This window comes from Delphinus delphis, chromosome 2 (assembly GCF_949987515.2).
Source record: "Delphinus delphis chromosome 2, mDelDel1.2, whole genome shotgun sequence".
In the NCBI taxonomy this organism is placed as follows: Eukaryota; Metazoa; Chordata; class Mammalia; order Artiodactyla; family Delphinidae; genus Delphinus; species Delphinus delphis.
In genome coordinates this window covers 128,175,282-128,187,545 of record NC_082684.1, presented here as the reverse complement: position 1 = coordinate 128,187,545, position 12,264 = coordinate 128,175,282, and the positions used below count along the sequence as shown (strand labels likewise).

General features: G+C 58.0%; 1 protein-coding gene across 2 annotated transcripts in view; it reads left to right on the top strand.

Moving 5' to 3' along the window:
• Window positions 1-12,264, top strand: part of LINGO1 (leucine rich repeat and Ig domain containing 1) — an 80,848-nt gene that overhangs the window by 52,384 nt on the left and 16,200 nt on the right. The window contains exon 1 of one of the 2 annotated variants that reach the window (XM_060005566.2): window positions 10,391-11,001. The exons of the other annotated variant lie outside the window; for it this stretch is intronic. Coding sequence (XP_059861549.1) covers window positions 10,996-11,001 — 6 coding nt within the window. The 5' untranslated portion in view covers window positions 10,391-10,995. Of the gene's footprint in view, window positions 1-10,390; window positions 11,002-12,264 lie in introns of those variants that run through there. 2 annotated transcript variants of the gene reach the window in all.

Here is a 12,264-nt window from a genome sequence, read left to right as displayed (position 1 = left end):
CAGTTGTCACCCCCTTCTGCTCCCTGTGTGGCCTCAGGCCGGTTATGGAGGGCGATCTGGCTGCCTCTCCAGGGCACCTTCCCTAGTCCCCAGGGCACCTTCCCTAGTCCCCTCCTCTTGTCTTGCGTGGCCCTCGGCCGCTGAGCACACCATGGGCACCCAAGTGCCCCAATCAGGCTGCCTGGCTGCACCTCCTGGAAGAAAGCATCTTAGAGACTACAGACCCCCAGCCTGAGAGACAGCGAGGTTCAAGCTCTTCATCATCAAGGAGGCAAAATGCTAGCGTTCCCAACCATCACTCCTACCCCTCCCCACTCCCCCTGAGGCCTCTCTGTTGGCAGCTCTAGCTCTAGAGCACCCCCTCCATCTTCTTCCTCTCTTCCCCTGGGGTGAGGGTGCCCTGTGTGAGGTGGAGCCTGGGGTGGGCCAAGACCTGGCAGCTGGACACCTTCCCCCTCCTCGGCTGCCCCCCCCTTCCTCCTAATGTCCCAGACTCAGGCTTAAATGAAGCGTAAACAGAGCCTGGCAGAGGGAAGCCTCATTAGGCCTGATCTAATTAGAAGCCCCCTGTGAGATTGGGGGTGGATGTGGGAGGTAGAGGAGTGTCCTATGCACAAGGGCTTATGTGCACCCAGAGTATCACATACATATGCTCCTAGGACCCCCTCCACAATCCTCCGTGATAGGCATGGCTATACCCAGGTAGCATGGATGGAAAGTGGCTCAGAGGGTGGGTGACTTACCCAAGGTCACACAGCTGGCAGGTGGCTTTCCTGTGATGTGCACCCTGTGTGTCTAGCCTCAGCATCCGGTTTTTCCCAGCACCCAGTTGGCCTAAGCACATCAGACTGGGCAGGCCTCAGAGTTTTTCTGGCTCCTTGTCCTCTGTGACAGGTTTGTCCAGCCTCTGCTTGCACGCTGCAGTGATGGGGAACTCATGGCCCGTTTTGGGCTCTTTATGTCTGTGGACCTCCTCTCTCTCCCAGCACCACCGGACTCCACAGTGGGTCAGGATGTTGGAGGGGGGCAGGGAGGGGGGCAGCCAGTCTCTCTGCCTCTCTCCACACCCACCCACATGCATCTCCCTCTGCAATCAGGGAGGGTGTGGGGGGACCCCACGCAACGCCAAGCAGCGGGCTGCCCCTTCGTTAGTCTTAGCTAACAAGCTGTTTATGGGTGTCACACGATACCTGCTTTCTTCTTTATAACTTCAATAATTTATGGGTATATTAGTGGCCAGGCGGCTGCCCTGGGTCCCAGCCAGACTGGACGGGGAGATGCAGCCGGGTGCCTCTGCCGATATTTACTCTCTCCCACTATCAGGTAGTACGGAGCGCTCCTTCATTTTTGCACATAATTACATACGCTGTTATGGTTCGAACTCCCCTGCTCTTAAGCCTTCTGGAGAGGGGCCCTGCCTGCCCAACAGGGCTGAGCTGGCGTGGGAACCCAGCTGGTTAGAGAACCCAGCAGGTAGACACTCTCCCTACTTGGGAGAGAGATGGCAGCCTCAGCCCCACACCCGCTTCTCAGCTGAGTTGGAACCATCCTGGTCATTGCTGGCCTTCCTTGGGATCTGCTGTCTCTCCCCACCGTCCCAGGGCCTTTGCACCTGCTGTTTTCCTTGCTTGGAGTACCATCCCCCACCTTCCGTCTTCTGGTTGACTCCTACTCACCCTTTGGATTTCAGCTCAGCCATCACCAGCTCCTGGTTGTCTATCCTACCTGCCCAGTGCCTGCTGTGTGTGTGCACGAGCCCCCATGCTTCCCTTCCCTCAGCCTAGATCACGCTGCGCTGAGTCTTGTGCATGAGACCATGGGCTCTTTGGGGCACAGAGAAAGCTGTAGTGAATGTTTGTCGAGGGTATGAATGGGAGAAGGGATGGATGAATGCTTCCACCTGCTTCACCATTAATGAGCTCACTGGCGCACCTCCCCCTCCCCCTCCTCCAGGAAACCTGACCTGATTGCTCCAGCCACACACATCTTTCTCTCCTCCCAACTCCTCCAGACCTTCCTGGTCTGAGCTGGGATCCCCAGAGGGCAACAAGGCCTGGGCCCTCCATCTCTGCCCCTAGCACCAAACAGAGGGCAGGTCAGGGTGGAGGGAGGACAAATCCTGACAATCTCAGCTCTGCTGTGCCACCTGGGGAAGTTGCTCACCCTCCCTGATTTTGTTTCCTCATTGGTTATGTGGGGATAATAACAGTTCCTACTTACTGGGTTGTGGTTGAGGCTTACATGAGATAATTTAGAAAAAGCACCTAATACAGGGCCCAGCATGTTGTAGGTGCTCAAGCAATAGTCCTTCACCTTAACTATTGTTTGTGAACTGAGTCAATGCAAAACTGAACTGAGGGCTTCCCTGGTGGCGCAGTGGTTGAGAGTCCGCCTGCCGATGCAGGGGACACGGGTTCGTGCCCCGGTCCGGGAAGAACCCACATGCCGCAGAGCAGCTGGGCCCGTGAGCCATGGCCGCTGAGCCTGCGCGTCTGGAGCCTGTGCTCAGCAACGGGAGGGGCCACAACAGTGAGAGGCCCGCGTACCGCAAAAAAAAAAATTGAACTGAACTGCATTGTGTTGAATTTAGCCATCTTATTCACACCTTCTCTTGTCCACACCTACTTGATTTTAGTCTCCCCTACTATGTAGCTGGCCCCAGGCTTGGCTTATGGGGGGGGCCTCTGCAAATATTCCAGATTGATTAATCAAGACTTTCCCAGCATCTCAATCCACACCTAGGAAGGGGGAAGGGGAAAGGGAGAAGGGGGGCAAGTCTCTCCCATGCTACAGAAGAATAGACCGAGACCAGGGTGGTAATGTGGCCTCCCCCAAGTTAGCAATAAAGTGAGGAACCAAGCCGTGGCCTCCCACTGCACTCCAGGAAAATATCCCTGGAGATCCCGTGCCTCAGTTTACCCCTCTGTAAGAAGAGAGAATAATAGAATGGACCCCATGGGGTTGTTGAAAGTATTAAATGAATGACTTAAAACCACTGTGCATGCTCATGGTAAACACTCTGGAGTATGGGGTTCAGGATAAGCCCAACTCTACCACCCTCCCTTCCTCTGTCCCCAGAGGTAACACTCCCCTGGAATCAGAGTTGATCATCTCAGGCATGTTTGTATGCTTTTCTTATATATGCAGATGTCCATTCGTAATTTACAGAGTTTGGGGCTTATTTTAAAACCTTATATAAATGGTACCGTCTTTGTTTTTTTCCCTCAACTTTGTGTTTGTGAGAGAACCCACACTGACATGTGTGGCTCCAGCCTGTCCATTTTCATCGCTGCGTAGTATTCCACTGCATGGTTATACCACATTCTGTTTATGCCTTCTCCCCATGATGGGCACTTAGGGCATTTCCAATTTTTCACTAATATAAACACTACCCCTGGGAACATTCCTGTGCTTGTCTTCTGTGGACGTGCTTCTCCAGGGTGTATACCCAGGAGGATATTGTTAGGTCATAGAGTGTGCATCTCCTCAGCTTTACCAGATAACCACCTAGTTGCTGTGTCATTCCTCACCCTGACAGGCAGCAGGCACTTTTCCTGCATTCTCTGAATGCCCCCAGCCATACTGGGAGGAAGGAATTTTTATGCCCATTTTACAGATGAAGCATGTATTAGTTATCTATTGCTGCATAACAAATCATCCCAAAACATAGTGGCTTAAAACAACAAATATTTATTATCTCACAGTTTCTGTAGGTCAGGAATCTGGGTGAGCCTTAGTTGGGTGCCTCTGGCTCAAGGTGTCTCATGAGGATACAATCAAGACGTCCACCAGAGCATCAGTCATCTCACGGCTGGACTTGGGGAGGGTCTACTTTCATGCTTGCTTGTGTGGCTATTGGCAGGTCTCAGGCCCTCGTGGAGTGTTGGTTAGAGACATCAGTTCCTTTCCATTCAGGCTTCTCAAAAGGACAGCTAATAACATGGCAGCTGGCCTCTGTCATAGTGAATAAGCAAGTGATGGAGAGAGGGTGCCCAAGATGGAAGCCACAGTCTTTTTGTAACCTAATCTCAGAAGTGATATCCCATCACTTCTGCCATATTCTGTTCACTAGAATTGGGTCAATTAGTCCAGACCACAATCAAGGGGAGGAGATTACACAAGGAGGGTAAATACCAGAAGGCAGGGACCATTTGTGGCCATCTTCGGGGCTGCCTATCACAGGGCAGCTGAGGCTCAGAGAGGTGAAGTGGCTTGCCCAGTGTCATGCAGTGGTTAGAGACAAAGCCAGGACTGGAACTCAAGACTGCTTGGCTCTAGGGCTGGACGTCTTCCAAGCTGCCTTGCTGCCTTTGGCTCAAGTTAATAACAGGTTCCGAGTTAATAAACAAGTCTCCTGCACAACAGAACTCAAGACAAGTGCTTAATAAATGGATTTGTTAATAGTGCTGTCTGTTTACACACATTAGCTCAAGTTCCCCCTGACGTGATCTGTGGGGACAGCCGAGCCCAAACTCTTGGGAGAAGTCGCTCTGCCAAGCCTGGAGTCCAGATTCCCAAGGAGCCAGGAAGTGTCCCTTTATACAAACTACTTTTTACATTTGCTGTTTTGTTTTTGCTCTCAATTTAATCATTTGGATATTGTGTGTGTGTGTGTGTGGTCTGTGTGTGCGCGCGCACGTGTGTGCGTGTTTGATGGCGTGCACGCTTCCCTGTGTTCTTAAGGAGAGCTAACTGCAAGGTCAGGAACATCAGTGATTCCCCTGGAGGGACTTCAGGGTGGGCAGGGCAGATGAGCCCCTTCACTGACTGGCCCCAGGCAAATTTCCTGCTTCTCAGCCATTGTGGATGCAGCAACCAGGCACCAAGCTCAGCACACGGAGTAGGGGCCACCCCCGGGACCTCATCTCTCTGCGGGCTTCTGCCTTGGGTCCTCCAGGAGCCTTTTGGCCTCCCCCAGTTCTCAGTACAATTCCAAGTAGTGGAGGCTGCTACCTACATTGCTTCTAGATAAGTGAACATCACGGATGCTGGAACATTTCCAGTGGAGGCGTGGGTGATCGAGGCCCCCAAGATGAGGGGAGGTGAGAGCTGGGGATTCAAGAGTATCCCTGCTCACCCCACCCCACCCCGCCATGCCCTGGTTCCCTTCTCCAGAGGAGCCCATTGGTCCTTCCTGATGAATGGATCTCAGTTGAGTTTAATTTGCACACAGCAGAGTCTGGAATCTGGGCTTCGGGCTCTCTGAGGAAACTGGAGGAGACACAAGAACAGTCCCTGCCTTCAGGGTGTTCCTGGTTCTTAGAGAATGAAGAACTTGGTCCAGGCTTCTCCTGATGGGAATGCTGAAGGGCAGCTTAGGGTAGACCCCTGTCTTTACGGAGGAGGGGCTGCAGGGTCAGAGGGCAGAGAGCAACCATAACAGTAAGTATAATAACCATAAAAATACCTACGTTTATCAAGCACCTACTGTGTGCCAGGCCCAGCATCAAGTACTAGATATACATTTTGGTCCTTCGTATCCACAGTTTCCACGTCCACAGATTCAGAGGGCCGACTTTAAGGGACTTGAGCATCTGTGGATTTTGGTGTCTGTGGGGAGTCCTGGAGGGATGACTGTACATTGTCATGAGATCCTCACACCAGCCCCATGAAATGCGTTCTACTGATATTCCCATCTTACAGAGGAGGAAACTGAGGCTTAGAGAGGTGCCCAAGGATGCAAAGGCCAGCTCAAGAGCAGGAGACTGACGTGCTTCGAGCAGGCTTCTGGAGGGAGGGGGCCACATAGCACCCTGCGTTGGAAGGGGAGTGGGTGAAAGGATTCAAGGAAGTGGGTCTAGGGTCTTAAAGCTGTTAATGATAAATAAGACGTGGCTGAAGTGGGGGCTGCCAGGGAAGAGGATGCCCCAAGGAAGTGAGGGTGGGCTCTTCACACCCCTGCCCTTAGAGTCTTGGCCTCAGCCTGTACCCACAGTGGGTGTCCCTCCATGTCAACCAGCACATCTCCACATCCAGGTGGGCCAGCCACTGGTGCAAATAGGTCTCCTTCAGCTGACCCCCGGCGCCCCTGCCTGTGCCAGCTGCCCCATGAACGATGTGGCAGACCAAGAGCTAGGGTGCACCTGGACAAATGACCTTGAGTAAGTCCTTTCCCTTTTAGGTACCTCAGGCAGACCCTCTGTAACATGCCTAGGTGGGACCCTGGAGTCCCTGAGTCCCTTCTGGCTCTTAGGGAAGGACTTCAGAGGGAGCAGGAAGGCCTTAAGCCTGGCCACAGCTCCAGGCCTACCTCCTAGAGGGGACTTTCCTGCCGGCCCCCTCAGGTGTCCCCCCATCCCTTGCCCCCTCCACAGCTGCACCAGCACGGGGCTCTGACCTATGGATTTTCTGCCACTTCCTGATCCACTTCACTCCAGCCTGAGTCTTTAGGACTTTATTATACCAGCAGCCTCAGCATCCCCAACATGGAGGGCTGTGAGAGCTATGCAGGGCTTCTTCAGTGGCTCCCGGAGGCTATAGGACCTCCAGCTTCTGGGCTTCAGCCTTCTAGGGACTCAGGGTCTTTCAAAGAGCCCCCTCTTGCGGCTTCATCCTATTCTCCCCATAGAACCCTGAACTTAGAGACCCCCCAGGCCAACTCCTTACTGTGTAACTGGGGAAACTTTCACCCGGGGGGGGGCAGTGACTCCCCCCAAGATGACACAGCAAATGAATGAGTGCTCAGAATCAAATGTGTGGCATAAAGTGGGACATGGGTTCCACCTGCCCCACAGAGACCTCCAGCTGGATACCAGCTCCAACCCGCTTCCCCAGCCCTGCTCCACGCCCAGGGCCACTTGCCCAGCCCCCACCTGCCTCCCTGGCTCCAGGTCTCCGTTTTTCTTGCTAATTAGAGGTCTCAGTAATGACTCCACTGTCCCAGCCATTTTAGAGCTGTCATTAATTTCAAGTGCCTTCAGAAATAATCATCACTGTAAAACCCTGAGAACTGCTGGGATGCAAGCGGGCAGGACCAGCACAAAGCAGGCACGCATGCAGGCCTGTGTGTGCCACCCATTCCTTCCTGTGCCACAGGGGACTAGGCCCTGCCCCCTCAGTCTCCCACAGTGGGGGAGAGCAGGGCTTGTGCTCTGATACCAGACACACACAGAGCTTCTAAGCCCAGCTCTACCTCTTTCACAGAGTACACTTGAGCAAGTCACCAGCCCTCCCAAGAGCCTCAGTTTTTTCATCTGTACAATGGGGATAGCAATCTCAATCTTGAATTGGGATGAAGTATGTAAAGTATAGCTTAGACCCTGGCTTACAGTAGGAGCCAAATAAATGTTGGAGGGTCCTGCCCCTCCTCCACAGTCCCCTGACAAACCCATTCCCAGCTTCTCTGCTTTGTTGTGAGCACTCAGGCTGTAGCAGACTGACTCCTTGCAGCCACTAATTCCCGCTTCACTGGGACTTGCTGAGTTTTCACCCTGAAGCCAGCAACATGCTGTCTCAGGCCTGCTCTTGGGAGCTCCTAGTCTGAGGACAGAGAGGGAGGAGACTGGGCCCTTGCCTCTAAGGGCATTTCAGCCTGAGGAGGAGAGACAGGAATAGATGCAAATGGTCTTAGTTTGGTCTTGAAGCACAGGTGGGAACCAGGGAGAGGACAGGCCGAGCAGGTGGACCAGTAAGGATAAAGGCCTGGAGGTGCGGGTGAACATTCTTCAGCTGAAGCTCCAGGGTTATGATCTCCAGGTTGTGCCAGTGAAATCTTGGACTGGGCCATTCTGATGTTCCATACTCTTCATGGCCCTGGGATCCCTGACAGGGCTGTGTTGGGGACCACCCCGCCAGACAGGAGTGGAAAGATACCTGTCCCCAGTGACACCCTCCCCCTTTCATGGGGTCTCTGGTGACAAGGCCAGGGACCTGCACTCTCACCAGGCCCAGGCTGGACCCTCAAAAAGACCCTTTCTCCAAATTCTTCCCTCCCCGAAGCCTTCCCTTCCCCATTGTTCCCATTGGTGAAATAAGACAGGGAATGCTGGGAGGGGTCATTTCGTTTAGAGAAACGGAAGGGGAAATGGCTTGGATACTGTTCACATGGAGAACTAAGACTCTGGGGCAATTCCTCCCAGACACACAGCTCTTTGGTCATCCCTGCTGCCTCCAAGGTGCAGAGGGACAATTGTGGGCCCCAGAAGACCTCACCTCAGGACGCCAACTTCCTCAGCCAGCATCTGGGGGTTGGGGGTGGGAGCAGTGGGCTCTCCCCCATTTCTCCGTCGAGATCACTGAGGCAGGGAGCAGGTGAGTCGGGGGCGGAGATACGCCGTGGCCGTGCAGTGTCTGCGTCAGCCGCCGCACCAGGAATAGCCCCCGCCCCCGCCGCCGCCCCGCAGCGGGTCTGCTCGCCCGCCGGGTGCCTGGCGGAGCCTTTACGCAGGAGCGAGAGAGCGTCTATTCCTGTCTGGCTGGTGGGAGGAGGCGGCGCGGGAGGGAGGGAGCTCACGGGTAACTCACAAACAGCCGGGGTGGGGGAGCTGGGCAGCCTGGCATGGGGGTCCAGGCGGCACAGGGTTGAGGGGCCGGGGAACCGCCTGCGCTGGGCTACTGAAGCGAAGGGGGCTCCTGTGTCGCCTTCTCTCTTCCCCTCCCAGCTTTTATAAGTCCCTCTGCCAAGCCTGCCCCCTGCTGGAATTGGCCCTGGAAGGCGATTCAAATTCCCTTTCCAGGCTTTACTAGCTGTTTAACCACAGGGAAATCACAGAACCTCTCTGAGCCTGCGGTTCCTTCTCTCTGTCACAGGGGGAGCAACAGTGCCTTCTCCCAGGGTCGCTGGAGGATGAATGTAGAGTGCACAGCACAGCATCCTCACTTACTAGGAGGGGGCTCCAGCTAGGCCTAGGATGAGGATGGACATAGGAGACAGGAGATGGGTCTCCAGGCATGACTGTTCAGAGCTGTGGTGTGGCTGTGAGACTGAGAAGTACGCAAACTCTGTCGAGCTAGAACAGAAGGTCTGTGCGACTCTTTGGGCTGTGTGTGAGGCTGAACAGTGGAGAAGTAAGATGGTGCTGGGGCGGGGGTGAGGGGGGAACTGGCGGCCCCACCATGCTAGCCAGGTAACTGCAGTGAATGTCAGACAGGCTCCATGGGGGTCAGGGCACTGGGAGCAGGATTCCCCATTTCTTCCCCAGAGACTGAAGGGCTTTGGGCCAGTCTCCTCCCCCACATCTGTGCCCCCCAGCCTCAGTTTCCTTTTCTGCCTGCCGGGACCCCTACCCCTAATGTGCTCATGTGATGCACTCCCAACAGTGGAGAAGGGGCGGGCATGCTGGGTGGTGTCAGCATTGATGGTTATTCTAATCAAACTAGCTTAGTGTTAAAGGGCATCTGGCTTCAAGGAGATGGAAGGGGGTGTACAGTGGAAGGAGGTGAGGTCCCAAGGGTCGTAGCCCACTCTGCAGGCTTTGCCAAGAGACCTCCACCAGCCGAATCTCTGTATCTGCAGGTCAAGGAGGATGTGGATCTGAGGAGAGGTCCCATTCCTTGGGCCTATCTGAGTATGTGCCTCAACTCAGGATCCCCTGGACCCTTGGGGAGCCAAGTCCGGAGGCTCTGCGTTGCCCTCTGCTGGTCTCTGGGTGCAGTGCCCGCGGCCAGAGCTGGCCAGAACGGCCTGCTGCCCTCTGCTGGACAGGAAGCCAGGCTGGGCGGGGACCCAGGCTGCAAAAGAGGGCGCGAGACCACGCTTGGGGTAGAGCCGCGGGGCTGGCGCGCCTTCTTCGGCGTGCCCCGGAGCTTCCCTCTCTACCTGCCAAGCTCCAAGGCCGCCAGGATGTGGGCCCTCCAGGGATTCGCAGACAATTCCGAGAAGAGGGGACAAGGCGCTTGACCGCGGCTCCAGGCCTCACCCTTCCCACGCCGTCCTCCAAACAACCCTGGTCGGTGGGGAGCCTTGCCGGTTCACGTGCGTGTGTCGGTCCACATGGCAGTGTGCAATGACCCCAGTTAACACGTGTGAACACACGCGCTCACATGTGCACGCAAGTGGCCACACGCGAGGGTGGGCACACAGCCCCAGGGAGGACCGCAGACCGGACTCCCCGCGGCCGCGCTGGCCTGGGACTCGGAGGAGCGCGGTCGTGTGCTGGGCTGGAGCTCAGAGGCTCCAGCCCCCGCGCAAGGCTGGCACGCCCCTAGCCCGCTCCCCTTTGTCAGTTTCGCTGCCCCATCAGTGCAGGGCGGTGGTTGGGGCGCTCCTCCCTCTCCGCCCCCTTCGCTGAAAGGAGCCGAGTCCTCCACCTTACTTCCCCCCCCCCACCCTCGGTTTTGCGGCCGCGCCTTCTCCTCCCCCGCCCGGCTCCCGCCGCTAGCTCGCTCGCTCTCTCGCTCCCTCCCTCCTCCCTCCCTGGCTCGCTCCTCGCGCTCCCTCCCCGCGCCGCGGCAGAGCGCGGAGCCCGGGCGGGAGTCGGCGCGGGAGCCGGAGCGGGCGGCCGGCCGGCGACAGCACAGGCGGCGGCGGCGGGTCCCGGTCCCGGCCCCGGCCCCGGAGCGCGCGGAGTCCCCACCCGCGCCGCTCCGGCTCCTCTCCCGACGCGGGGCTCCGAGCAGCATGCGCGGCCGCTGCCCGCCGGCCTCAGCCCTGGCCCCGGCCCCGCTGCGGAGCGCGCCCGGCCTCGACCCCGGCCCCAGTGGCAGAGGCGGCGGCGGCGGCGGCTCCAGGCTGGCCCGGGGCACAGAACGAGGCTCGTAGAGCCCGCGTCGCCAGTCCTGAGCGCACCCGCCCCTCCGCCCGCCGGGGCCCCGGCCTCCCGCCTCCCCACTCCCCGGCCCTTGCCCCGGCCCCGGCTCCGGCTTGGCTCCTGCCCGCGTGGGGCAGACAGACGGACGGCTAGCCCCGCGAGGGCGAGCGGACTGCCGGGCGGAGGTGTCGGACAAGGAGGAGGAGACGAAGGAGGGGGCTGGGCAGGGGCTGGGCAGGGGCTGGGGCCCTGGCGGGGGAGACATGCGATTGGTGACCGAGCGGAGCGGACGGACAGCGCGCCCGAAATGCAGGTGAGCCCGGCGGCCGCGGCCCAGCCCCGAGTGGGCAGCCCCACGGCGAGCGCCCCTGGGGGCCGCCGTCGGCCCGGGCTGTGCCCATCTTGGGGCTGTGGGGCACCCCAGCGTCACCCAAACCCGCTTTGGGGGTCACAGATCTGATCGCCCCCCCGCCCAGCGAAGCCTCAGAAATGAAGGTTTCTTCTTTCCCGCCCCTCCCACCCAACAAATTCCAGGTTGTCTAGCTGGGACCCCCTGAGCTGGGGAGGGGTCACAGTCCTGCTCGTCCTCTGTCCCACCTGCCATTCTGAGCACTGGTCACCCTGAAGGGTAAGCCCCCTGCTCAGCACTGGGTGGTTGCCTCTCTCTATAGACCCCAGACACCCCCAGGCAGCCCTAGCCTGCACCAGGCACCCCCAAGCCGGTGGATGCAGGCACGGGCTGGGCGCCTCCTGACTCGCCTAACAAGGGGCAGCCCCTTTCCAGCTCCTGCCCAGTGAGGGGGAGAAAAGGGGAAATAGGGGCTAGGAGAGTGGAGGAGAGGGAGTTGGGGTGGAGGAGGACCCAGGAACCATTGGGGGCCCTCCCCTTCGTCTTCAGCCCAGGCTTCTCACTTCCCCCTGCCCCACTTTTCATTCCGAAGCAGAGCTGGTGGGAGGTAGGAACCGGCTGAGAAGAAGAGGTCTCCTTCTCGGCCCCCCACCTCTGCAAGGTGGGCTGTGGGCTTCCTGCTCCCCCAGGCACCTCCAGGTGGATCCCACTTTGAGGAGGGGTGGGGCCAGGCCCAGTGGACAGTCCCCTCCTGTCTCTTGCCCTGGGTCCCAGCCCAGCTCCATCCAGCCCTGGTTGTGCCGGCATCGGCATCTCCTCTTTGTTCTCAGAGGTCCTGGGGTCGGGCTGGGGGAGTTGGGGCATCTGAGAGGATGGCAACAGCTCTGCCCTGGTGGGGTGGGAGTGCAGGAAGCCCTGAGGTGGGGGCAGCACCATCTGGGCAAGCCTCTTTCTTGCCAGCCCAGCCCTCCCTCCGTCCTCCTCTGCTCGGCTTGGGCAGCTGGAGGGTGCGCAGTCCAACCTGGCCCGCGGCTCCAGCTCTGGCTCAGCCCTGCTGGTCGTTATGCCAATGGCTCCAGCACCAGTGCCTCCCATGCCCAGGGAGCAATGAGCCGGGGCATTGAGGCGGCAGAGAGCCTGGGGCTTCCGCACATCCAGCAAGGAGTGCTGTGAGGGAAGGGAGGGTCAGCTGCTCCCAGGCCCTTTGTCCTTGTGTGGGCCAGGAGG